Source organism: Helicoverpa armigera, chromosome 10, assembly GCF_030705265.1.
Source record: "Helicoverpa armigera isolate CAAS_96S chromosome 10, ASM3070526v1, whole genome shotgun sequence".
Lineage (NCBI taxonomy): Eukaryota > Metazoa > Arthropoda > Insecta > Lepidoptera > Noctuidae > Helicoverpa > Helicoverpa armigera.
This window is the reverse complement of record NC_087129.1, coordinates 333,997-360,468: the sequence shown is the minus strand read 5'-3', so window position 1 is coordinate 360,468 and position 26,472 is coordinate 333,997. Positions and strand designations below refer to the sequence as shown.

Below are 26,472 nucleotides of genomic sequence, written 5' to 3'. Positions count from 1 at the left end.
GGCACGACACGCGCCACGCTGACCCGAGTTTTATAGCACCATACATCTCGTAACTACTGAGAAATTGTCGCCATGTTCTACTGGGAGCCAACTAGACTGGCTCCAGTAATATATTTAGAGTTCAGGGACGCGACCGCTACGATAATACATACTGTAATGTCTATCTATTATTCCGATGATAAGACCCTAAACTCAGGTCTCTGACGATTAAAAATTCTGTATTATTCAAGTGTGATCACTTCAGTGATCACAAGCTCCATGTACCTAGTGAAGCCTATACAAGTTATCAAAGCTCCCATTATTAAGAGTGAAAATTGACTGGTGTCACTTTGGAATACCATATTACAGAGAGCGGACGCTTCACTTTCCCACGCAAGTTAGCCCAAGTATGCAAGTTAGCGCTCATGCGGTTGGCTTAACAACATTAAAATTTACAATACAACCAATCTATTTACTGGGAGTGTAATAAAAAGACCAGCCAGTCGAATACAATTAAATGTCTTTGCTTGCAAAGAGGCAAAAATTGCACGAGGCTGCGTTGCATCAATCTAGGCAATCATCAAATCCAATCAAGCAAGGAGCAAAACCACGATAACAATGATGAAGTGCGATTAAATGCAACGAGTCGTTTAATGAAAGCGACGACGTTGGCAGTATTTATTTTTATCTCCGGGCGTGTAGTATGCACACACGCTATCGGCGCTGCATATCGGTCAGCGCGCGCAGCACGACGCACACGACAGTGCTCGCGCGCAAGGTCGCCGCGCAGAGGACGCGCTGAGAGGAGCGCCCGCGCCGCCCCCAACACGCTATTCTTAACAACACACATTATATTGGACAGCTACAATCTAATACAGCTAATCTGTCAACTATTATTTGGCAATTATTTACACAGCTGAACAGAGAGACACAATTTTGAAAAATCTGTCAGTAATTAAGCTAATCAATACTTATCATTTCCATATTACCCTAGCTACACTTTAAAATCGCCTTTTGTTATCGATTTAATAATATTTAAATCACTAGGAACAACGACGCGCCATAATTTCGAGAACTTTTAACAATCCTATTGAAAAGGCAACACCAAATTCTGATCTTACGTACCCGTAGGGGTCGCAGTCATTGAACAAATTCCTGATTCAGATCCTTAAAATAGTTGGTGACAACCCAGCTAGAGAAATAAAACTCCTTCACAATCGTAACAGTCATCGTGACGTAACAACGAACACAAACATTTCACTAACGAGGCTGACTCGCGAAACCTGTTCCTGATAACGAACAATTAGTTTAAAAACTGAGGCTATCAAACTACAGATATAAGGTAATCACTAATCACCGTCCAGTTCAATGCCAATCGCTAATTGTGTGATAATTAGCTAATCGCATCAACTGATGGAAATTAATGCGCAGCCATTTAAGCGGGGCAGAAATAACTTGGAACGAGTTTTATATGCATACAAATCGCAAGTTCCCAAGCCTTCAGAAACAAGATATTATTAATGTCATTGTTTATAGAGATAAAAGAATTTCGTTTTATACTCGTGTGAATCTAAATACGTGATTGGTACAGACATGAGCGATGACAGCTGCATGATGAAGACAGACTGCGCAGATAGGGGCCGTTTACCGAGCACCGCCGATGCAGCGCCAACTGTATAATTATCGACAGACACAATGAAGGGACAGCCAGGCCAGGCCCGGCTCGGTGCGCGAGCACTCGCCACGCGGCGCTCCACCGACTGTGCCAGGCGAAGCTAACGCAAACAGGAACGAGACTTTGAATATCATCATCAATATCAGCCACATTAACACATTCGAGGTTCTAGAACTGACATATTATATGCCATCGGGTTTCTTATCTTGGAATAGAAAATGTCAACGCAGCTGTTGATATTTTTAGAGTAATAGAGATAACGATCCCAAAAATAACCGAAATAATAGAATACAGAGCTACATAAACATATGTTGTTGGCCTCAGGACATCGAGAAGTCGTCTGCCGTTGTTTTAGTGTAAATGTTTCGAGTTGGAAGTTAATTACCGCGCCACGTTCGGATGTTGTGCTGAAGTGAACTAGAAACAAGCGCGGCGCTGTCGGCCTTGAGGCGCACCTTAGATAAACATCTCCGCGTATTCGCCGAAGACGAATCGCTCGTGTATTTTCGGTTTCGTAGGAAGTATATACGAGAAGGTATATCAATTCTCGCCGGGGTATATCCTATTGCTAGAAAAAACACAAAAGCCCAAAATATTTTTGTGATTAATTCAGCATGAAATTTGCACGTATTTATGTCAGTGTGTTTGAAGAGAGCTTTGAAGTTAGGTTTCTATTATCGAGTTTAGTTAACCGTTTAAAGAAATCAGGCATTCCGCAGTATCACTCTGTGCAATGATTTTATTAACTTTACAAAATCTCGACCGTAACTAATCCTTCACTATCTAACATTATAGTACAAACGACATTCCAACTAACATATTTACACAGTGACCGTTTAGCACTACTCAATATTATTGTATTGTATTATTGTTTATACTAGCTTTGAACGTTATCCGAACACGAGAACTGTTTTAAATAAAGGAGTAATGTTGACTTAAACATGCCATTCATCAAGCCAGTAGCGCTATGTCGGACGATCATATACTATCAAAACATCATAATGTGATGCTATGTACTTGCAATATCAGGTACAAACACTGCCCGTTTCAGAATCTAGCTCACTGGGTGATCATTAATTTTAGGATAAAAAAGTCGGGCCTACAACGTAGTAGGTACATTGTCTCTGAGGCAAATGATCCGAATAATAAACGTGTGCGTTTATTATTACTTGATATGCTCAAAATGTTAAAGATGACGTTTCTCTACTCTACAAAATCATGTATCAATTTTATGCAGATCCGCGTATTTCGATGCTCAGAATTTGTTTCTTGTTAGTAATGTTTTGGCAATTGTTCCCATTCCAATAATGTTATTAGGCATGGGAACTATTGTCAAAACTGTTTCAAAGTCAATGATAAGAATCATCCCGAGCGTACTGACCTCGTCGAAGTTGTCCACCATGAAGCAGATGTGGGGGTAGGTCATCTCCTCGCCCTCGCCCTTCGTGTCCATCTTGCGGCGGCTGGGCGACGCGTACACCTGCACGGTCACATTGTCATTGTAATGGGTACACACGGTACAACACTTATTTCAAGAATTATGTCAAGCAAGGAGAAATTACATTGCCAAAATCTTACACGCTGGGTCACCTTCCTACTGCCCCATCTCTAAATACATATCTAACTATACATTTATAATAATACTGAATGACTTGTAAAGAGATACTCACATAAAATGACGATACAACAATTAACGTTAACCACATATTGATAATGTTGACCGCAGCAGGTAAATTTCCCTCAGGACAAAATAATGCAAATTAATAATTTGACTGGACTCAACCTTATTAGGTAGGTAAGATAACCATACCAGCGGTTTTATTGATAGCACGAGAGCCCACGACCAAATTTTTTGTCTCACCTCAGAAGATATCTCAAAACTATCATTCAACTACAGTCTGCAAATCAGACATATTGCTATGATGCAATTGGCTAAAATTCTTTGACAATTTTGAAAATTCGATCAGATCAAACGCTACGCGGAAAATGTCTGATATTGGTAGTTTCGAGTTCAGGATAATCGTATCTATCGATTTAATAGGGTTTTGCCGTATTGCTATGAGACATGGTTTTGGTAGTGGGCTCTCGTACCTACTATGAGTTTAGACTTCACAAAAATATTGAAGTGTTCGATCAAAGCTGGGAAATTAAATAAAATTCTCGCATTCGGTATCAAATCTGGCAAATCTACGAGACTATGACGAAAGTCATTCTCATACAAACCAAATATGCCAAGTTAGAATCTGTATTTTGCATTTGAAATGACAGAAAATCGTTTTACGAACGTTCCTCTTTACAATAATTGTTTTCGTTTCATTATTGAAAAAAAATGTAAGTACCTAATGTTCGATGATAACTCTGTAGTAATTTGTTCTAATCCGCCTAATTAAAAAGGTATTATGATAGCGCCAAAACACATTCAAATGATAAAATGAAATATTTGTAGCGTGACGACGTAGATAGGTTGGCAGCTATATCGGGGAGCTGACACAGATCGCCCACGTATACAGCCGCTCCGAGCCAGTCATTACTCCCGGCAAACCAACGGACCAATATTCATTTGTTGACAAAACATTCACGTAAATCAGCCTGAACGTTACTAGAACCCAGAACTTATAACAGGGAAGAAACAACATAGCCGTTAAATCATCAAAATTAAACTAGAGAGTGTAGAGTTGGACTCGCGAGTTCTTAAAGCAAACTAATAAACCAACAGGAAGCCACTACAACCATGACTCGACATATTTACTTAGTCCTTTTTTGGGTGTACCAATCAACCACTTCGTTCGTTCACGATGAATTATTGACCCAAACTACGAGCAACTACAGATGCAATAGCCACAAAAAATGTTCATTCCGCTCGATATCATTTTGCCTATCCACAAATTACAACAACAGAGGTTTCAAGTTCAGTAGGTACTTAGTGATTTTCGCTAAAAGCCACGGAAACCGAGGAAGCGAATTCTAATCTGCATGACCTTGCTGCAGTATCGCTGTACGTCACTGGCACTTGTTTTGAAATGATTATTTTTGCTTTTTTAGGATTGAGAACCGTTAACAAAGGAGATCTCCTCGCCGAGGGATCGGAGTGCAGGCAATGCCCCCTTGCTTGAACACCTTGACCCAAATCCCGCCACAACCGTATGTTGCACGTTTGTGCATACTAATACATATTTACAATGGGACCGTGCCTACGTATCACTTGCACTTTGAAACGTTCAAAGAAGCGTTGCGTTGTACAAGTTATCCGCATTATTCCAGGAATTAATTGCTATATCGTATAGTCACTTGAACTATGGCAGCTAAGTCCATTAGTCACTTAATTGACTTACAAGTTACGACTGGCTATTATTATCCTTCCCCAGAAAATTCGACACGCTCGTCGAAAAGCATATTACCTATAGGTACCTACGGGAAAATATATTAACTATTTAAGTTATATTTTCAAGTAAGTGAATTTATATATATATTTTTAAATATTTTCACACAATTTAATGTACTTAGTAGGTAGGTACTTAGGTACTTTAGGTACCTAATACAAGTAAATCTGTCTGTATCTATTTATTTAGTAAAACCATTGATCTTGTGAAACTGTGCCAAAAGGTCACAGTTCTATTGAAGCATGAATGAGGAATTCCTTTACCTACCACGGCTAGAAAATCTTCTCCAAAATCCTCAAATTTGACTTTATAAAATCGAGAACAAAATCATAGTGTTGCAAATGCGGTGGTGATAGATGAAAAACAAACAGAATTCTCATTGGCAATAGTCGGCGCCGCGGCCGCTCGCTTGTGCCGACACGGCCGCGCCGGGTGCACCCGCACGGAGTAGGGACTAGAACGTCTCGCTGTGACGTCACTGCCGCGCGTAATTGCTTCCATTGAGCCGAGCGCGCGCGAACATAACCGACAACGCCCGAACGCCGGCGGACCGAAGCCAACCAGTGCTACATCTTTTCGTTTTCTAGTACGCGGCCGCCCCTGCACACGCACGCTCGCAGCGGTTATGTCTGCCGTATAATAAAATTATTCCTGTGTTGTCGTCGGAGACCTTCGTATAGTGTAGTGAACATCGCTGTGAATGCAATTTCGCGTTCAGAGGCTCATAATCGAACGCCTTTTCGTGAGTGCAATACCGTTACCCGCGCAGTGTAGTGTTTATGCATAACGTTTTCCATTTCGACCTCGTTTACGTGCTTGTGATTTTACTGGATGCGAGTCAGGCTTTCCGGCTTTCTATCGGGCGCATACCAGGACCGGGACATCCAATCGATGAGGCGCCCCGTTCCCGCTGGATGACAGCTCGCACATTGATCGGGTAAGTCGGAGCAAAGCGGGGACTCTGTTAACGAGCTTTCTATACGCGCACCGAAAACTAGTCGCAGAACACGTAGATAAAGAGAAATCTGTCGTCGGGCGGTCTATAAATGTCTCGTGTAATAGTAAATAGAATCTGGTGGGTCGCGCCGAGGGGCGCAGGCTCGGGGCTCCGACACGACGCGCGGCGGCGGGTAATTATTATCATCTGACAATACGGCAAGGAGGGGCGCCGGTGCCGGCTCGCCGCGCCGCTCACCCGCGCCTCCGTGTCGCGCAATCATAACCCTCGGTCTTTGAACCGTACCTCCGCTGCCATTGTTATTTTGTTTACGATGTATCTTCTAGAAACGACCATATTTACAAAACATCAATTCAAAACGACACATGCTAATTCACAACAACTTATATACCTATCTCAATTAATCAAGTAACATTCGAGTTTGCCGTTACGTGATTCTAATCAACAAACCCCTTACTGATCGGTAATAACGCGAAAACGCTAAAGCTGTCGGTTATTTCATTGAAGCCATTATTGGCTAGAAGACTTCCTACAACAATAAAATTTAACTATTGTAGAAAATGGATATGTTTTTATATTTTGTGCAATATATGCGAAAGTAACTTTGCTGATTATTACCTGCCTTGTGTTTATTACACTATATTGTCAACTATAGGACAGGATTGATGAAAGTAGTTATACAAAGACAGGAGGAGTTAACACGAAGTTTCTCTGTATTTCAGGTTCGATCCAACCGAATGGTGATTGGATGACGATCTCGTCGCGCTCCCCAGACAAGGAGCCATCGCCGCCAAAGCAGATAAACCTCGCAGAGCCGCTGGTCGAGTCGGTGCGAGTATACCTCGCCAATGAGCTGCCGGCCAAGCAGCTAGCGCTGGTGCCGCGAGCGCCCTCGCCGCCGCCGACGCCGCGCGCCTCGCCGCCGCTCTGCGATGTGGACATAGCCGCACACACCGCGCACGACGAGATCAAAGGCATCAACTTCGAGGCGCGCCTCAAGCGGAATGACCTGAACAACAACGCGGCGCGACAACACAGCGACCCGCGACCGCCCGACATGCCCAGCCAGGCCGAGCTCATGCAGCGCCAGCCGCTGCTGGCGCGCACCGTGAAGGCGGACGCGCCGCAGCCCACCACGGACGAGTCCGACCCCGACCAGGACCACTCGCCGCAGCGCGCGCACGCCGGCGACTTCATCGTCGAGATCCCGCCCGGCGCCGTCAGGGAGGAGAGGTATCCCAAGGAAATATGGAAAACTATTATATCATTCTTCTTCCTGTTTATGTGCGTCTGTGTAAATATGATGTCGCTGTCACTAGTGCACGAAAGACTGCCAGATAGAAATACGACGCCGCCGCTCAACGACATCATATTAGATAACGTCGGCGCCAGAGACTGGGGGCTCGCCGTCTCCGAGTACCTTATAATGATATCAACCACAGTCGCCATGCTCGTGGTCGTCTTCCACAAGCATCGGTTCATCGTGGCGAGACGGCTATTCTTCATAATCGGCCTACTGTACCTGTACCGGTCAGTCACCATGTTTGTGACTGTGCTTCCGGTGTCAAGCACCACCTACTACTGTAGCCCCAAGAGTAATAACACCACGCCGCTACTAGTCATCAAGAGAATGTTCTACTTAATATCCGGGTTCGGATTATCAATAAACGGCAAACACACGTACTGCGGCGACTACATATACTCGGGTCACACCATGGTCCTGGTGTTGAGTTACCTCATAGTGGCGGAGTACTCGCCGAAGAAGCTGTGGCCGATGCACTGGGCCATGTGGGGCTCTGCGCTGCTGGGCGTGTCGTTCGTGCTGCTGGCGCACGGCCACTACACGGTGGACGTGGTGATCGCGTACTACGTGACCACGCGCCTGTTCTGGACGTTCCACTCGCTGCTGGTGACGCCGCACCGCAGCGGCAACGGCTACAACCACTACATGATCCAGCGCGAGTGGTGGTACTGGCTGTTCACGTACCTGGAGCGCAACGTGCGCGGGCCGGTGCCGCGGCGCTACGACTGGCCGCTGCCGTGGCCACGCACCAAGCTCTTCAGTCGGCTCAGCTAGTGACGCGCGCGCGCGACGCTGCCGCCGCCGGAACGCGTATGACGCTCACCTTTTGCGAGTGCCGCTTGAGGACCTGCAGCTCCTTGGGACTGGTCCGCGTGCAGATGGCCAGCGTTAGCGTGTAGTCAAACTGATGCACGATCAGATTAAGGTAGACCGTCTCCTCCCAGTCTATCTCGGGGTCTCCGATGGGCAGCTTCTTGGAATCCTTCCGGAACACCTCGACGTCGGTCTGCGAACAGGCGCGCGGGCCGGGTGAGCGGTGGCGCCGCTGCCCCGCGCTGCTAGGCTGTGCTTACAGTGCGCTCGCGACAACCGCGAGGGACATTCAGTGACCGCTACGTGTCAAATGTGATAATTCGCAAAGTGAGCATAATATTTATTCCCTCACAACTATTGCAAACTGTTCTATACAAAGTGACTACCCTATGCTTTTATTGTTGAATATAATTGTAAGATTTGATTTTATTTGACAAAGAACAATAATTTAATCGATCAATTATGTACGGTGAACTGTTGATAGAATTTTTGTTTTTGTAAATTGTATAGTTTATAAGTGGTTATTGAACAACCTCGAATCAAAGTTAAAACTTACTAAGTATTTATTAGAAAAAAATATACTGTGATTAATGTATAGTTGGTGACGAGCGAATGTACGCAAGTAGCACGGACAGTGCCGGGAGTTGCGTATAAGTACATGTACTTGTTGTACCAGCAGCCTACTATAAGAAATAATATTTTTATATTGTTTAAAATAAAGTACATACATAACTGTTGTTAATGCATACTTTTTGTATTCCGAAATATTACCATGTAGAATTTGTAACATTCAACATAAATGGTGCTAAATTAGAATTGATGGAACTAGAGTCAGTAACACTAGCAGCGGGCACCAACAACACTTAGAAAACATTCCACACAGTCACATGATGTCATGTTTACTGATATCATTAACGAGATCTAGAGGAGGCATCATCATTGCTTTGCCATTATTATATTTTTGTTTTTGGACTTAAATTAAGAACAAAAGATAAGGACGCACAAGGGAGATTAATTGTATCATAAAACACATAATTGACAAGTTAGTTCAGCAACTAATTACCAGCATTAAACTATTCCGCTATAACTATTTATATGGTCATAGCATATTGTTGTCTGACACAAACATCTTCTGCCTACGAGTACGTACTGGCTATATTTTAGACATACATACACCGATGCACTTTCTTAAACTCAATTGATCAATTACCTATTTAATTTTGTTCTTTACAAGTCTGTTCACAAAAAAGTAAAAAGCTGATATAATAAATCACATTATCGCATTTATCAGATATGTTATCGCAGTTAAAGGCAGAAAAATATATCTGAAATTCTATAAAAGTTATACTGTAGACAAGATAGTGTGAACTCAGAGTGCACTGGTGTAGTACAATGATATGAATCAGTGGCAGGTGGCACGCACCGTGCGAGCGGGCGGCGGGCGCGTGTCCGCGATTTCAGCACTTACCTCGTACTTGGGCAGGTAGCGCGAGGAGCCCTTCACGTGGCGTTTTCTTACAAAAAACAACAAATCGTCACAGTCTATCGACTGCTCCTCTTGAAACAGAAAGTGCCGCACGAACAGATCTGTCCAATATGTCGTTCCTTGTAGCACTACGAAACCACAATCTGAAATGATTATGAAATACATAAATCGTGTATGTTGCAGTTAGAGAACTTCAACTGTTTGTAGCTCAACAGTGCTTGATAGCAAAGTTGTAGCTAACTCATGTACATTGCAAAGTGCCTTCAACATGTTATTAAGTATACTGAATTCCACCTCATTTATATGTTGCTTCAATAGTAATAATTAATTCATCATTTATTGTTAATACGTGTACCTAGTTATTTTTGTAAAAAAAATCACTGCATCAACATAATTATCACGAAATTATAATCACCTATCAAATTATGTGACGAATAAGCAAATACAAAAAGTATAATTCTTCTAATTAAGAATAATAAACAAATATTGTACTGTACTTGAATAAGATACGTACTCATCAGTTGAAAACAAATTTATAACTAAAAGTTTCAAGTAAGTTATAACTAAGAGGTCTACTTAAAAGCATTCCTGGGACACAGACATCAGCCATGACCTTGAAAAGAACCCGGTTCCTCGACAGGTGTGATCAAGTAGAACTAGGTGTTATTTTAATTATAATTAGTTCGCGTATATGGAACATGTCCACGGTGCTGTGTGACATGAGCGCGGACGAGTCAGCAGGCTCGCGCCTCTCTCCTCTTCAGCGTCCGCTGTACATTCTGCTTGTGTGTGCACATTGCATTCGTGAACATTATTAATAATCATTAACTGCCTGAACAATGCATTCTTAATTAATGCATATTTTTTGAGATGTTTAGAGTACAATTACACTATATTTGTATGAAGTTCTTGTTCTCGTACCTAGATGAACAGATCTTGTAAATACTGAATGTCTAATGAAAAGCCACATTAAAAATCTTTGATGAAATGCTGTGTACAAGTATTTACCTAATTGGAAACCTACTTATACAGTATTGCATACTGTCATGTCATCAGAACCGAATGTAAACCGGACAACTTAACTTCTTAGTGATTCAATCCTGCCGAGACAATATAGTCTGTCCGACCAGTTTGTTATACATAAAGTAGTCCTTCCTAGTTTGTTAGTGAGGCTATTCAAGAGTTCAAGCAACTGCATTGATGGATGCCACATTCCGACATTTTACGTGATCCCTTTTTAGAATAATTATGTAAAAATATTATGTACGGAACATGCAACTGTTTATACCAACGCTGTTGTAAAGTTAATTAAATGTTTTTTTCTTAAAAAATAGTATATGTACTTCCTATATTATTATTAGCTAACCTGTAACTACATCGGCATTTTATCCTTGATATCGGTTTACCGTGGGCTGTGTGGGTAATATTTAATTATGTTGTAATTATAATAAAAAGAACTTAGTCAGTTGCGAAAGGTGGAAACCTCGCAGCATAAGCTAAGAAGTTAGACAGGGTAGGTAAGGGTAGCTAGAGGAGCACTAAGAAATGGTTCGCTACTATGAAAGAGTGGAATGCAATACACTCAGTGGCACGGAATCTGGCCCAAGCACATTTGGGCCTTATTGACCATTATTTAAATGAAAAATCAGAATGTTGATTTTAAAATTGTGAAGATTTTAATTAAGTTTCATTAATTAGAAAGCGGAGTCCTTTAGCGCAATAAACACCACTAACTTTTAAATTCAACTTTTTTAACAAAACAGATTGATCTGATGACTGCCTACATGACATACGATCTGGCATGCTCTGGATGATGTTTTTCAGCTACCAGCGCGGTTTTCAGTTCACTGAGAGTCCGTGGTGGGTTACGATTTGCACGGACCTGTATTTTAAGCATGCTCCAGGCATGTTTTACAGGATTCATGGCCGTGTTTCTTGCTGACCAGTCCATTTTTTGAATACCGACCTCAAACAAGTATTCGGTCAAGCAAAGAGCTGCGTGAGGTCGAGCATTGTCCGGCATTATACGAAATTCTTCACTTCCTATCCCTAGGGTAAAACATGATTTTGAAGGATCTCTTCAATATACCTCACTGCTGTCAGACGACTTTCGACAGCCAATAATTCAGTACGAGCTTCTGAACTTATGCCTCCGCAAACCATGATGGACCCACCATGAAAACTGAATGTTTGCTTGGTAGTGGTGGGAAGAAACCGTTCTCCGCGCTTTGTCCATTCACGTCCACGGCCGTCTGGAGCTCTTAAAGATGACTCTGCATTCATCTGTCCATAAAATTTTACTACATTGGTCATGCGTGCAATTTGCATGTAATTTTGCAAACCTAAGTCTGGCTACGCGATGGTGCGGGAGAAGTTCCGGGCCTCGAGCTGGTCTTCGAGCACGCACATCCCGCTCCTCCATCCTTCTTATTGTGCGCTTACGGACGTTGACTTCTCTTGCTGTTTGCAAAGGCTGGCGTATCTCTACTGCAGTGAGAAACGGATTTCCCATTATTGCATGTACGTTAAATCGGTCGTCGTGCGCCGACGAACACCTTACATTCCACTTTCTGGTCTTCTTGTGTAAAGGCCAGTCTGGTCATACATTTTTATGCATATCTTTAACTTGTACGCGGTGCACTTAAAGTTTCAGCCATCTTCCGCTGTGTACCTACGCCCTTGACGTCTTAGCAACACTGTCTGATCAACTTAAGCTGCAGCAAGGGCAATTTTACATCAAATTGGTGAAAACAAAAAACGATCATAAAAATTCTGTTTTTTTGGAACGTGCTTAGAACTTCGGCAATTTCTATCCGAATTGTAACTTAACTTTCTGCTTTGTGTTCCAACAACGAAATCTCTTTCTAGTGTTATAAAAGTTAAACAGACATTTTTCTGTACTATACGAAAGGACTGCCAATATGTCATATGAAATTAGAATTTACAACAGCTATCTGGGCTGATATCTACTTGTGATTGTTTGGGCCAACTTCCGTGCCTCTGAGTGTAGTAAAATTCTGACGAAGTAAAATCAAGCAGGTAAGTTGTCTGGAAAACGTTGGTGCGCTGCGTCTTATTGTGCAACAAGCCTAGCACGATCCGGGGCCCGATTCTCCTAATTTTACTTAAGAGGGCTATCACAATTTTTCGAGTTTTATACGAGTTTTGATGCGTCATTATGCTTTGGATATAGTCACAAAAAAAAAACAAAAATAAGATTAAGAAAGTTTGATCATTTATCTTGGGGCTGTTTTCAATAAATATTTTAATTTGTCCACGTAAATCAGTAAAATCTTTGTCTCTGCAAAGGATGTTTCATAAAATGTTGCTTTTGGGAATCTTTTGATGCTTCAGTACTACGAGGATATAGCAATTTAACCATTTATAAAAATTTTCAAGATACAACTATATCTTGTACTTGGGCTTGCTTACACCAATTTATTACAATTCATACAGTAATACACCAAAAATAATTCTATAAAACTGAGAGTTACTGACAATTTTCCGTACAAAACTATATTTTTTATCTATGAAAGTATAATCCAAATTCAAATAAAACATATTTAATAATTAAGGTGGTATTGTTATAAAGCTTGAAAAAAAAAAATTGGTCTATTTAAAAGTAAAACAATATTTTAAAATAATTTTTGTTTTCAATGCAAAAATCAATATAAATCTTGTCACGCGCGGTGTTCAACTTTAGTCAGCGCCAAGCGCTTATCGAGGGAGGACGTATCGCTCGCTGTTGCGCCGCGCAAACTCGCCGGAGCTCGAAAAATATAGCGCAACCTGCGCAACGAACTCGTTTTGATACTAGTGAGTTTTTATTTTATTTATTAGTTATAATGATCTGATTGAAATGTAATATACACAAGTATTAACCCATGATATTCTAATGCGAAAATGTTATAGATTGGGTTCTCTTTTTTTGATGTTGGTTATATAGAAATATGTACGTAAATGTCATCGTCGTTAGTTTCGCTGTTGCATAATAATATTATTGGATATCTTTGATTCTTGCAGGATAATGAAAGCATATTTAATTCAGATTATCAGACTCAATCGGATACCAGTACAAATAATATGGTAAGTATTTTTTGTCACTCGCAACAGACATATTTGTTTTAATAAACTATTTACATTCCTAGTTTTTATTGTTGCAGGAAAATGAAGATACAATACATGGAAGACGAATTATAGATTTTAGTTTTTTTATAAATCAATTACTTATACCTAATTGATAAACATGGTGAAAAGTTTGGTTGTCGATTAAATAATTTATAAATTGTAAACGATTATTTGTTTATTGTAACTCAATCGAGCTATTCTAGGTTATAAAATTCATCGGTACAAATAATATTTCATAAACTATAAAACCAATAAACTATTTCGAAAATAAAAGTGGCAAAGTCTCAAGTTTGTTTGTGCCGCGTGGCGGTCCGCAGGTGTGCGTTGCGTATTTCACTAGACGCACACGCGCGCAAGTGCTGCCGGCTATCTTCTAATTTACCTAAACCTGAGCGATTCGATTTTGTAATAGCGCTCTTAAGCGACATATGATTCACGCTCGACTCGATTCGACTGAGATCCAATCCCGACTCGATTACGATTGAAGCGTATGAGGCATTCCGCTATTTTTTCTTTGAAATAAACGATACAGAAAAGGATTTTTATTTATTTGTTTGATTTATACGACTTCAAAAGTCAGTTACATAAATCGGAGAAGTTTACAAAGGATAAACCTTTTCTGTCATTCAATAATGAATCATTTTGTCTGCAAATGATTTACGATTGCAAAATGATTGTAGGTACAGCAAACTACCGTATACTATAGACCAAAATCACCAAAACAGCAGATCAATAGCACACCAATCAAATATCAATCGAATACGATTGGTCTTTTATTAGTAGCAGAATGTCCGATATGGTTAAAACTGCTATTGCGATTCGATTTCTATTCGATTTTGACATTATTAACTTAGGAGAATCGGGCCCCTGGACTTAAAAACATCTTAACAACATCCACGTGGCTCGCAACTACCGAAAATTCCGAAATTCTTATGTCACGATCGGCTATCGGTCTGTTACTGAGTAAATAGTAAGAGGTGAGGAATTTACGTTCCCGGGCACGTCGTCTTATATCACCAACTGGACTCAAATTCCAGACTTGATAAGTTTCTCAAAGCGATTTCGACCCGAATCGCTTGTGTTTAACTCGACTTCCGAATAATTAAGTAGGTACCTACCTGCAGATCAACACGATGCTGAGGGTAACAAACATACTAAGTAACAAACATATTAAGTATAGATACGTCACTCACTATCTTACAATATTGTATTATTGGAAAGATTCACAAGAACTACTGTTACATGACAGATGTAAGAAGGGTCGACGTATTACTAATGGATTGAATCAACCCTTGTATGAGTCATGAACTCCCCTGTCCCAATGTTGGGTAGCGTCGCATGTAGGCCATGGTTGAATGACCACTAAACAAGGAGGTTCATTACTTAACGGAACTGTAGGTATAGGAACAATAAGCAAAACTTGCATAGTTCAAATAGTCAAAAATATGTCTCCCCTTTCCGCCCTTCTTACTGCAAACGCTTTATGTAATCGGCATTTTTATAAAAATGGCTAAGGGTCTAATAATGGGGAGAACATAGGTGATAGGTAAAGTAGGTACTTTCTTTTTAGTAGGAAGTAATGCTCATAAGTGGAGTACTGAGTACCTATAGGTAAAGGAGTTGTTTATACACATACAAAGCTATTTATATACTCGGGTGTGTACATAAAGGTGTAACATAGGCGAGGGAGTATATGTATAGTTAGGTAGAACATATGGGTGGGTATACTCAAGATAGTACCTACATAGGAGGACTACATAGGGGTAGTAAAAGTTCGTTTGTTCGGAGTTCATAGGGGGGTACATAAGAGTGCATAAGGGCTCATACATATATGTAAGTGACACATAGGGGAAACACATTTGGGTTCTCAGATACAATATATAGCGAGTATAGTTATCGGCACGGATATTGAGCCCTGACCTTCACCTGCGCAGAAGCGATTTACTGCCTTATTGCCTTATGCGTACGGGTGCGCAAAGCGATCCCCACTCTTCCGCCGAGAGCTCAATATCCGTGCCGGTAACTGTACGTAGGAGTCATAGGGTAATATCATGGAGAACGAAATAACTGTACTGGAGATGTCATTACGCAAAATTTCCTAACTAACGCGGGTGTGCAGATTAGGGCATGCAATACCGGTTAACCGGTTTTGTTTTTACCGGTAAATCGCCCATTTTTGCGAGTTTTAGATTACCGGTAAAAATAATATGAAACCGGTAATTTACCGGTTTTTACATTTTTCTGATAAAATATAGCAATTGTTCATTTAACGTCAAATCTTTGTTATGTAGCCTGAATATAATGTAATATTGCATACATTACGTATTGTAAGTGTTAAAGTTGCTGTTTTTTTAGGAAAGTAAACTTGTGTGTCCTTAACTATCTCTAGGTAAGATACAAATCTTCTTTCTCATTTTAATTTATAAAATTTAAACAAATTGTATTAATTCGGTTATTTTGTTTATCCTCATAGCTGTCAGCTCATACTAGGTACAAATGTAGCTAATGCTTATTTTACCTACTCTATAACCGTACTGGGCAAGGGCTTTTACTTCACCACCATGCGGACAGCTCTGAGGACACGGTGGAGCACACAGTCCAGGTGTGCACTGCCTGGGAAGGGTACCGCCGTGTTGTCGTCGAGGCAATAGGCAGCGGCGACCTTTCGCGTCCTTCCCTGGTTCAAGCCATGGTCCGGAGCTAGAGGGAATGGGAAGCCGTCGCCTCCTTCTGCGAAGCAGTCATGCTCGAGAAGGAGACGTTGGAGCGACTGCGAGTAGCATCTCTGATCCCAGCCGCTGTAGTGGACCAGGAAGACACCACGGGCGCCAAGGGTCGAGAGACGACTCCCGGCCACCGTAGGCGTCGGTCTGTGGGCGGTGAGTTCGGGTGGCTCATCGTTCCACCGTCTGCATAGACAACAGACCCGTGTCAGCGGCGCGCGTTGTTCTACGGGCTCCTCAGGGAGATGTCAGCAACCCCGGTGGGGCCCAACAGGGCCAAGGCCTGCCTGGGCCGCGGGATTGTTCGAAAGAGTTACCGCGACCCTGGTCCATAAAACGCCTACTAAAAAACATGGGTTTTAGACTGAAAAAGTCTGTCATTTGATGATTTGCCATAAAAAAGGGCTTTCACTTCAATGAAAAACATATTTTTTTACGGTAATTCTTAGCGTTTATCCCGTCTTGTGACGTCTTGTGACGGGGTCGGCTTTCCGTATCTTCCTTCTTCTACTTCGCTCTATCCTCCTGAATAGACATGTTCCTCTTCGAGTTCGCAGATTTTCATGTCATTCATTACGACACTCAACCACCACGGTTTCGGCCTGCCTTTGCGCCTTTGACCGGGTATATTGAGATTGAGTATCACATTCACACTGCCGATGTCCTCAGGTGTCACTCCTTTTTACATGTCCGTACCATCGCAGCCGTTTTTCTTGCATTTTGTCGGCGACATCGCGCACGGATGGTACTGACATGTTTTTTGTTACGGCCCACGTCACAAAAAACGTTTACCACCTTATACTTTGCATATTTATTTAGTTTTTGCTTTAAGACTACCCAATCTTATTGCTGTAATATCACGTTTTAAAAAAATTACAAAAATTACCGTTTTACCGGTTTACCGGTAAAAATATTTTTATTACCGAATTTTTACCGGTAATTTTTGTTTTACCGAAATTGCATGCCCTAGTGCAGATGACAAGAAAAAATACTAGTTCTGCCCTTACACGCCTTCTATGCAACTCGCCCAATATTTTCAAAATAAATTCACCAATTAATCAAGATCAACCTTGGACAGATTGGTTTTGATTAGACAAGTAACCCGTCTCGTTAGTTCTAGTAATTGATCGCGCCTATCGTACGTTGATTGACCTACAAGAAGGCGCCCGACCACCTTCCTTATGGCATCTAAGCTACCTTTTCCTTCCTCCGTGGGCAATATACATAGGTATAAAGGGGTGGACATACATGAGGATTTACATAGGGTAGTCATGAGGGCATGTATATATGTATAAAAGGGATAACATACGGGGAATACGTAAGGGACCAAATGGGGTAGTATGTAGAGGTATTACATAAGAGAGTGAGTATGCAAGAGGGAGTTCATTATACAAAAATTTAACGAAATGCTAAATAACATTTTACTTGAAATGACTACCTTACATAAAATAAATAGATGGGTAGTTTGTTTAAAGCCAGCAACAGTAGGTATTGGTTGTACATACTAAGGTAAGAATGAGATTTGGAATGTAAATCTAAAAATGGTAATCATCATAAAACAGAGTACTTGTATTTTAACTCCTTCAATGATATGTATAAGAATTTGCTAGAGTTGGCAATATTTTTGACTTTAGTATTTTATTGTATTTCGTAGTACATAAGAGTAACATATCTATATACTAATATTATAAAGCTGAAGAGTTTGTTTGTTTGTTTGTTTGAACGCGCTAATCTCAGGAACTACTGGTCTGATTTAAAAATTTCTTTCAGTGTTAGATAGCCCATTTATCGAGGAAGGCTATAGGCTACTTTTTATCCCGGTACGTGAAGTAGTTCACACGGGATGTGGGTGAAACCGCTGGCAGAAGCTAGTAGGCTATGTGTCAGTTCGCGGTAAAAGGTACCTTATGGGTGTTGGCACTTACAACATTATGTTTTTTTAGTCTAAGCAAGATTGTAGAATTTGTATCTCCAAATGACTTAAGCGCCTAAGTCCAAAGTCCTGAAGTGATTGAGAAAAATTCAAACAAGTGTGGTAAACAAGGACAAATGTTACAGGCTACTTTTTACACGATGCGGGACAATGATACCTATGAGCAAAAAATACAGTTAGATATGTTCCTTTAATAGGTACCTAGCCAAACTCAAAAATTATGTTTCTTTGTTTGGTAAAGTGATCCCATACTCAATACAAGAACATACCTCTTGACCATACCTAATATAACTATGTATCTGTTTGATTGAGGGCATGTTGACAGGACCTGGGTTGGACCTGGTCATCTTGTTAAAACTTCTAGTTTCAGTGCACTGGAAGGTATTGTTAAGTGCACCTGTTTACGGTATCAGTAATTAAGAATAAAGTGTCACTTACCATCCTTCATCAGCTGACGCATCTCCTTCGTCCTTTGAAAATTAATTTCCTCCAAGAGTTGCTCCAGCATTGTGGTGCTTTTCAAGTAGGTCGATCCTCCCAGTGCCATTCTTCAGGCAGAAATATATAATTCAAGATGCTTCTTCCAAACAAACACTTTCAAGTGTCAACACAACACATTCCAACACCAGCCCAATATTATATTTTTGTTTTAGAAAAATTCAAATCTTATACTCTAGGCACATAACCCAACGATGTAATTGCTAATTCTATAATATCAATATCGAAAAAAATAATCATTTATGTTTTATTTTCATGACGAACTCTATTCACCAGCGTGCATGAAACATGAAATTCAGGAATGTATCTAATGTAAATGTTGCCACGATACTATGACAAGACACGTTAAGTGGTAATTCTACAATTTATTAGTTTATAATCTCATGTTACTTTAGAAACATTATGGCAGTAGTTATCTTCATGATTTTACAAATGTTGAGCTCTAAATAACACACACACACATTTTCATAATATCAATATTTCCAACAATAGGAAGTTAATTTAAAAAATATAATAGTTTAGTTTAGCCATATTGCGCGATAAAAGTAATGTTTTAATTAAACTTTTTAATGGTTCTGAAGTAGACGAACACGGTGTATACTACTAGGCAGACAGAGAACTAGAGAAGGTAGGTGAAGTCGCACAGGTGAAGTGCAGTAAGGTGTTATGTAGATTAGGGTTGTCTTTATTTGGTAACACTGGACCCATGATTTTTTCTTTTTGACTTTGACATAGGTGACAGTTCGTAGAAGCTGGTTGAAACGAAAATTTTGACGTTCTTGTCTGAAAACCTGAAAAGTGAAAATTATACGTCAGTCGGAAATCGGAAAAGTACAGGAAAATCAAAATGACAGCTATCACAATCTCAAAAAATCCCTTAAAAAATCATTAATAATGCGGATGCGGCGCATTTTATATCTTATTCCGTTGCTTGCACAAAATACGGTTGGAATCATATATTAGATTGACAGTTGTTCAGCAGAAGTGAATAGAGAAATAAAATGTCAACATTAGGACCTGTTAGATGTTTGTTCAGGCACAGTGCGTTCGCTTTGAGGCAGTCGGCGCGAATAGCAGGTGTAGTGGGCCGCTATATACGCTCGGCTGAAAAGCACGGCGAGCCGGGTGGCGACCACCGCGCTCGGGCCGCGCGGGCGGCGCTCGGCGCTGGCACACTGGCACTAGCGCTGCTGGCTGCTGACCATGTCTTTAATGGTGCATATAACAACCATTGTTGTTCCTATCACACCATCACCATTCCAGAGTGAAAAAGCATGTCCATGATTCTTTCTGTAAACTTCATATTATAAGTTCATAGCCAATAGTATTGCAGTGGTTCTATGCTTGCAATGCAATGCTATCATAACTGTAACTTGAAAATTACGGTATGCCTTTGAGTATAAGAGCTCTGCCTCATTAAGTCGCCATGGCGACGTCGCCAGCGGCGCAGGTGTGGCTACTTCAAGAATCTAAAGGTCTCGAAGTCAAGTGGCCATGGCGTCTCGATGGTCAGTTCATAGAAGAAATCATACGCTGACTGGCGACCACACCGGCGACTGAGTGAGTGATGTGCACTTTACCGTGTACATTACAGTGGCATTAGTGGCTACGCTACCAAGCTAGCAGAAGCCACGTAGAGAACTGTAGCTCGACTTGGCGACGTTTCCAAACCATTGCCAAGTGTGTTAGGTTCCATACATTTCCATATTAACTCCTAGGATATGTAGCCGGCGACGTCGCCATTGACGTGTTAATGAGGCAGAGCTATAATGGTTACTTCCTTACAAACTCATCCAAGTCCATGCATTATTGATAGTACATTACATATAACATTATCATAATAGAACATGGGTTCAATAGCATCATGGGTTTCAAGTGTTGTATGTAGTAATATTATAATATACTCTCAATAGATTCTGGATTTATCTAACAGTATCTTTAATCGGTTTGTTCCCACTAGTTCCTACTGCTCAGCTCTACAGTAGAACTAATGGGAACTTTTTTCCCACTAGATCTCTACTACATGAGGTGCAAGAAAATAGTAGAACTAGTGGGTATTATGATTTTCACTGGTATTCCCACTAGTTTCACTGAACATTTGCGGTAGAAGAAATGGGACACTTCGTTCTACTAGACTAGATAAAAGTACAGAAGAAGTACAGTCATCACTGTACTTCTTCTGTACTTTTATATGACATGAGATGTCACCCAGGCCGATGGTCCATGGTTATCTGTACCTAGTTGTGATTTTTTCAGAGCTCAAAATGGATAGCAGTCAGAATAACTAACATTTTTTCATAACTTTCAACAAAAAATTATAAAATCTTTATAAAAATACTAAGACAGCAGAAATGAAGAGGAGCTAGTGAGCTGGTTACTCTTTTTTGTTCATCTAATTTTATTACACCTCTGTGGTGGTGTTTAAAAATTAGACATTGATAAAAAAAAATAAAGCAATATACATATAGTAACAGTAGAACTATCACAAGCACTCTCAGTTCATATGCATTGTATATCATCATCTACCATACTACCTAGTGCAGAAGAAAATATGTAATACAAAAGTTCAGATCATTTGTAGGGCTCCTAGAGTTATGCATGGGGTAGGTACATCATTGTGCCAGTATATACATCACATCTCATTAAAACTAGATTAATGTTAGTTGCTTGATTGTTGCAGAAAAACGATTCTTCAAAGCCGCACAACTTGGCAATGTGCAAGAGTTACGGAAGTAAGTACAGTAACAGTAACCTTGAACTAAGTAATCTAATAACCTCATAGTTATGTAACAGTACAGATTGTTCATCATCATCATCATCATCATCATCAGCCTATCGCAGTCCACTGCTGGACATAGGCCTCTCCAAGTGCAGATTGTTGGATTGGCACAAATTAAACTATGCTAGTTTGCTAGGCTTTCTAGGCAGTGCAAAGAGTCAGTGAAAGAGTGTTAACCAAAGATTGTAAATGTAATCTGTGGGAATTATAGGCAGGTGGAGGCCGTAACTTCCAACGCTAAAAGTGGTCGCGGGGACAATGCGCCGGACGGCAGCGGCGGCGGGGCCGACTGGCGCCACGCGCTGGGCTGGACGGCGCTCATGGTGGCGGCCGCCAACGACCAGGCGGCCGCCGTGCACGAGCTGCTGCGCCTGGGCGCGCGCCCCGACCTGCAGGAGCGCTACTCCGGCGCCGCGCTGGCCGCCGCCGCCGCCGGCATGCACCCGCTCGAGGTGCTGCAGCGGCGCGAGGACGAGTTCTGCAGCAGCATGAACGCGCGCGCCTCCTTCCTGGGCTGGACGGCGCTGCACTACGCGGCGCTGGCCGACTCGGCGGGCGCGGCGCGGGCGCTGCTGGAGGCGGGCGCCGACCCCACGGCGCGCGACCACGCGGGCCGCCGCGCGCTGCACTACGCGCGGGACCCCTCGCCCACGCGCGACCTCATCCTGTCGCACACGCGCGTCTGGGAGGAGGCCGCCGCCGCCGCCGCCGCCGAGGAGCGGCGCCGCTTCCCGCTCGAGCAGCGCCTCAAGCAGTTCATCGTGGGCCAGCAGGCCGCGGTGGAGACCGTGGCCGCCGCCGTGCGCCGCAAGGAGAACGGCTGGGCCGACGACGAGCACCCGCTCGTGTTCCTCTTCCTCGGCAGCTCCGGCATCGGCAAGACGGAGCTGGCGAAGCAGCTGGCGCGCTACATGCACCGCGACGACCCGGCCGCCTTCATCCGCCTCGACATGTCCGAGTACCAGGAGAAGCACGAGGTGGCCAAGCTGATCGGCGCGCCGCCCGGCTACGTGGGGCACGAGGAGGGCGGCCAGCTGACGCGGGCGCTGGCTCGCCGCGCCGACGCCGTCGTGCTGTTCGACGAGGTGGACAAGGCTCATCCCGACGTGCTCACCGTCCTGCTGCAACTCTTCGACGAGGTGGGTGTCACCGTCCGTGTCACGTGTCCGTCGCGCTACTCGCGCTCCTCGCGAAGCGGGGCTCACTGACACTCTTTGTTACAGGGTCGGCTGACGGACGGCAAAGGCAAGTTGATTGAGTGTAAAAACGCCATCTTTGTAATGACGTCGAACCTCGCGGCGGACGAGATCGCGCAGTACGGGCTGCAGCTGCGGCGCGAGGCGGAGGCGCGGGCGGCGCAGCGCGTGCGCATGACGCCCGCGCTGGCCGTGGAGCAGAGAGGTGATCCGCAAGTTCATTTCCTGCATGGCGATAGAACTAAGAAACATAGAACTTCTCGGTGCTAACGATCGAATCATTTTTTTAAGTGATATCTCGTGACGGAAACGGGCCGGAGGAGTCGGACCCCGAGGAGTCCCTGGAGGTGTCTCGGAACTTCAAGGACAGCGTCGTGCGGCCGATCCTCAAGCGGCACTTCGGCAGGGACGAGTTCCTGGGGCGGATCAACGAGATCGTGTACTTCCTGCCGTTCTCGCGGCAGGAGCTGCTGACGCTGGTGAGCCTGGAGCTGAAGGCGTGGGCGGAGAAGGCGCGCGCGCGGCACGCGGTGGAGCTGCGCTGGGAGGGCGGCGTGCTGGGCGCGCTGGCGGACGGCTACGACGTGCACTACGGCGCGCGCTCCATCAAGCACGAGGTGGAGCGGCGCGTCGTCAACCAGATCGCGCTGGCGGCCGAGCGCGGCGCGCTGGCCCGCGGCTGCGCCGTGCTGCTCACCGAGCGCGCCGGCCGCGTGGCGCTGGCCGTGCGCCGCCCGCCCGACCAGGACTACACGCCGCTCGACCTGGCCGCCGTCTGACCGCCCGCCGTAACAGTTACCGTAACCGTACTCAAATAAAAATAGCAATTCTTATAAAACTCGGCGTTTCATTCAGCGTCAATACCTACATACTGTTACTTATTATATCACACAAAGTAATTTTTGTCGAATCTTTCTTTGCCGAAAGCGAGACTTAGAAGGCGGTTTCGACCGCGTCCCGAGTGTATAGTAAGTTCAACTCAGTCTTGCGCGCGACCTTAAGGCTCGAGCAGACCGGATGCGTATGCGTAACCACGTCCGTAGTCACGCGCGTAGTTACGGCGTAACCATGAGTTGTAATGTATGGAAATGTATGAGACAGGCCACACCGCTTGCGTAACGTAGACGTGCGCGTCGTTAAAAAAGTCGTGGTGGCCTAGTGGGCAAAGAACCGACCTCTCGAGTATGAGGGCGCGGGTTCGATTCCAGGTCAAGCAAGTACCAATGCAACTTTTCTAAGTTTGTATGTACTTTCTAAGTATATCTTAGACACCAATGACTGTGTTTCGGATGGCACGTTAAACTGTAGGTCCCGGCTGTCATTGAACATCCTTGGCAGTCGTTACGGGTAGTCAGAAGCCAGTAAGTCTGACACCAGTCTAACCAAGGGGTATCGGGTTGCCCGGGTAACTGGGTTGAGGAGGTCAGATAGGCAGTCGCTTCTTGTAAAGCACTGGTACTCAGCTGAATCCGGTTAGACTGGAAGCCGACCCCAACATAGTTTGGGAAAAAGGCTCGGAGGATGAGTTATTACGTAATTACGTAACAGTTATAACGTATATAATATTAATGTTTATTTATTTATAATGATTCTGAATCGCTACTTGAAAAATAAATTATGAATTTTCAGATTCGCTACTCTCACCAAGGTCAATTATAAATTTTGACTACATGTCAAAATGTCTATAGTATTCTTCTTTTTTCTTTTGTTCATGTCGACAAGTATTACCCCAAGGCGACAAGTACAGCCCTTCATCAATTTGACATAAACGTTCATTTATGAGTTTCATTATTTCCGTCTTATTTTGGTCGATATTATGCGAAGCAATATAATTTTTTAAAATTCCCCACACATTTTGTTTACATTATTATACTAGATTATATGTCTTTTTACATTCTTAGTCCACACTTTTATTTATTGTCCGCGTAACATCTTAGATATTTCACCTCATTTATTTCTTAGATACTGTCAATGTCAATTTGAAAAAACGTATGAGAAAATAATGAAAAACTGTAAAATGTAATAATAAAAAGCTTTGAATGTTTCATTTTTTGAAACGCGTGAAGAACTAGACATTTTTGTAAACGACTGTACCCATAACAAAAAGCGATAAGAACACGTCATGCTCGGACGACGTTACTGTCACACGAATGAAAGTTGTATATTTACAAGCCGACGCACACATAGGGCCGCGCGCAAATCTGAGTTGAACTTGCGTAGTAACTATTTTTAGGAATCAGAAGCTCGGATATTTAAAAAAAAACAACACAACACACGACTCAAATCATTCAAATCTTTATTTTTAATTAAGGAACAAAATAACAATTATCGCACATTAAATTAACACACAAATTATCAAAAAATTATAGAGAGGTACAAAAGTTTGAAAAATAATGTCTCACGTCCCTTGGGAGATGTAACCGCCGCGACGACACTCGAGCAAAAGAGAACTGTCAACGGTGTGACGTTGCTTATATAGGTTCGTGAGTGTTGCTATATCTTGGCTCCTAACACGGCCTCTCCTGACGGCAAGTCGTCCTCGACTTGTACTTCTTGGGGTGTAGCTGCAGCGGGGTGCTGTACTGTTCCGAACTCTTCATCTAAGCTCGGCATGGATAGCCCAACCGAAACGGGCGCTGGGTTTCCATCTTCCAAGTGATCTGATCTGTGCTCGGCCTCGTCAGTATCGTCATCTGAAAGTTTGTGATGGTTATTCACACAAAATAACACATGAATGCTGATCACTTAATTAATGATTACATGAAACAGGAAAATGGCTAATGATATAAGATAGTAGGCGTCCCAACCATCCTACATCGTTGCCTTATACGTGACCACAGCAGCTAACAAGCGGGAACACATCCCATTATTGGGCGACTAACGCCATTGGGACTAACCCGTTGGGACTAACCCGATGGGACTAACCCGATGGGACTAACCCGATGGGACTAACCCGATGGGACTAACCCGATGGGACTAACCCGATGGGACTAACCCGATGGGACTAACCCGATGGGACTAACCCGATGGGACTAACCCGTGTGTTCGGCGACTAACGCCATAGAGAGTAGCGCTTCTGAAACCAAAAACAGAATGAGTTCATCTTACTCACTTTCAAAGAAAGCGGCACAACTTTCTGGGCACCATTCTCCTTTCCAAGGCACCATGTATTGAGAGGCTGCTTGAGTGGTTTTTTAATGCCGCTATTTTCCTAGAGCTCGGTCGTACCTGACCAAAACTTATCGACCTACCCAAGTATTCGACTTCGGTTGTCAAGAAAGAGCATTTTTTTAAATTTATTGAAAAGCCTGAGTTAGTGAGTGTTTGTAGGACTCTCTCGCGAACCGCGTCGAGATCGAATTCGTGAACGACGACGTTCATGACTTCTCGGCATTTCGGGCACAAAGATTCGGTATCACACACGTAAAGTTTCAACAATGTCGAAAACCAAAAGTAAAAGTTTGCGGGTAGAAAAATATTTTGATATTTTGTTCCTTAAATGATTTTACCAGATATCTAGTGGGCGAGTGAAGCTATTCTTTATCCCACTTCTGATTTTAGGAATCAGAAGCTCGGATATTTAAAAAAAAACAACACAACACACGACTCAAATCATTCAAA

General features: G+C 42.8%; 3 protein-coding genes and 1 long non-coding RNA gene across 8 annotated transcripts in view; 3 read left to right on the top strand and 1 right to left on the bottom strand.

The window, feature by feature from the left end:
* LOC110375208 (phosphatidylcholine:ceramide cholinephosphotransferase 2) overlaps positions 1 to 8,850 on the top strand; it is an 81,280-nt gene extending 72,430 nt beyond the window's left edge. The window contains exons 1-2 of one of the 2 annotated variants that reach the window (XM_021333249.3): positions 5,354 to 5,971; positions 6,715 to 8,850. In XM_021333249.3, coding sequence (XP_021188924.1) covers positions 6,741 to 8,069 — 1,329 coding nt within the window. In that variant the 5' untranslated portion in view covers positions 5,354 to 5,971; positions 6,715 to 6,740 and the 3' untranslated portion in view covers positions 8,070 to 8,850. Of the gene's footprint in view, positions 1 to 5,353; positions 5,972 to 6,714 lie in introns of those variants that run through there. The other variant, XM_021333247.3, reaches the window with a different exon arrangement.
* Positions 1 to 19,137, bottom strand: part of LOC110375207 (uncharacterized protein KIAA0930 homolog) — a 41,223-nt gene extending 22,086 nt beyond the window's left edge. Inside the window, exons 1-4 of one of the 4 annotated variants that reach the window (XM_021333241.3) lie at positions 18,817 to 19,133; positions 9,577 to 9,737; positions 8,119 to 8,301; positions 3,036 to 3,134 (exon numbers count right to left, since the gene is read on the bottom strand). In XM_021333241.3, the coding sequence (XP_021188916.1) occupies positions 3,036 to 3,134; positions 8,119 to 8,301; positions 9,577 to 9,737; positions 18,817 to 18,925 (552 nt within the window). In that variant the 5' untranslated portion in view covers positions 18,926 to 19,133. Of the gene's footprint in view, positions 1 to 3,035; positions 3,135 to 3,324; positions 3,663 to 8,118; positions 8,302 to 9,576; positions 9,738 to 18,816 lie in introns of those variants that run through there. The other 3 variants (XM_021333242.3, XM_021333244.3, XM_021333246.3) reach the window with 3 other exon arrangements.
* Positions 13,284 to 13,874, top strand: LOC135117429 (uncharacterized). Its single transcript, XR_010276904.1, has 3 exons — positions 13,284 to 13,410; positions 13,618 to 13,680; positions 13,758 to 13,874. It is a non-coding gene; the product is annotated as an uncharacterized LOC135117429 (long non-coding RNA).
* Positions 19,138 to 19,594: 457 nt separating the features above from the next.
* LOC110375206 (mitochondrial disaggregase) lies at positions 19,595 to 23,689 on the top strand. Its single transcript, XM_021333239.3, has 5 exons — positions 19,595 to 20,091; positions 21,557 to 21,608; positions 21,867 to 22,794; positions 22,879 to 23,056; positions 23,143 to 23,689. The coding sequence occupies exons 1-5, from the start codon at positions 19,878 to 19,880 to the stop codon at positions 23,628 to 23,630; spliced, it is 1,860 nt and encodes a 619-aa protein (XP_021188914.2). The 5' UTR covers positions 19,595 to 19,877; the 3' UTR covers positions 23,631 to 23,689.
* Positions 23,690 to 26,472: the final 2,783 nt, after the last annotated feature.

Excerpts from the sequence above, each read along its gene's own strand:
- LOC110375206 (XM_021333239.3), top strand. The coding sequence starts at position 19,878 with ATGTCAACATTAGGACCTGTTAGATGTTTGTTCAGGCACAGTGCGTTC. Across the intron at positions 21,609-21,866 it reads AATGTGCAAGAGTTACGGAA|GCAGGTGGAGGCCGTAACTT; the intron begins GTAAGTACAGTA and ends TGGGAATTATAG. Across the intron at positions 23,057-23,142 it reads GCTGGCCGTGGAGCAGAGAG|TGATATCTCGTGACGGAAAC; the intron begins GTGATCCGCAAG and ends CATTTTTTTAAG.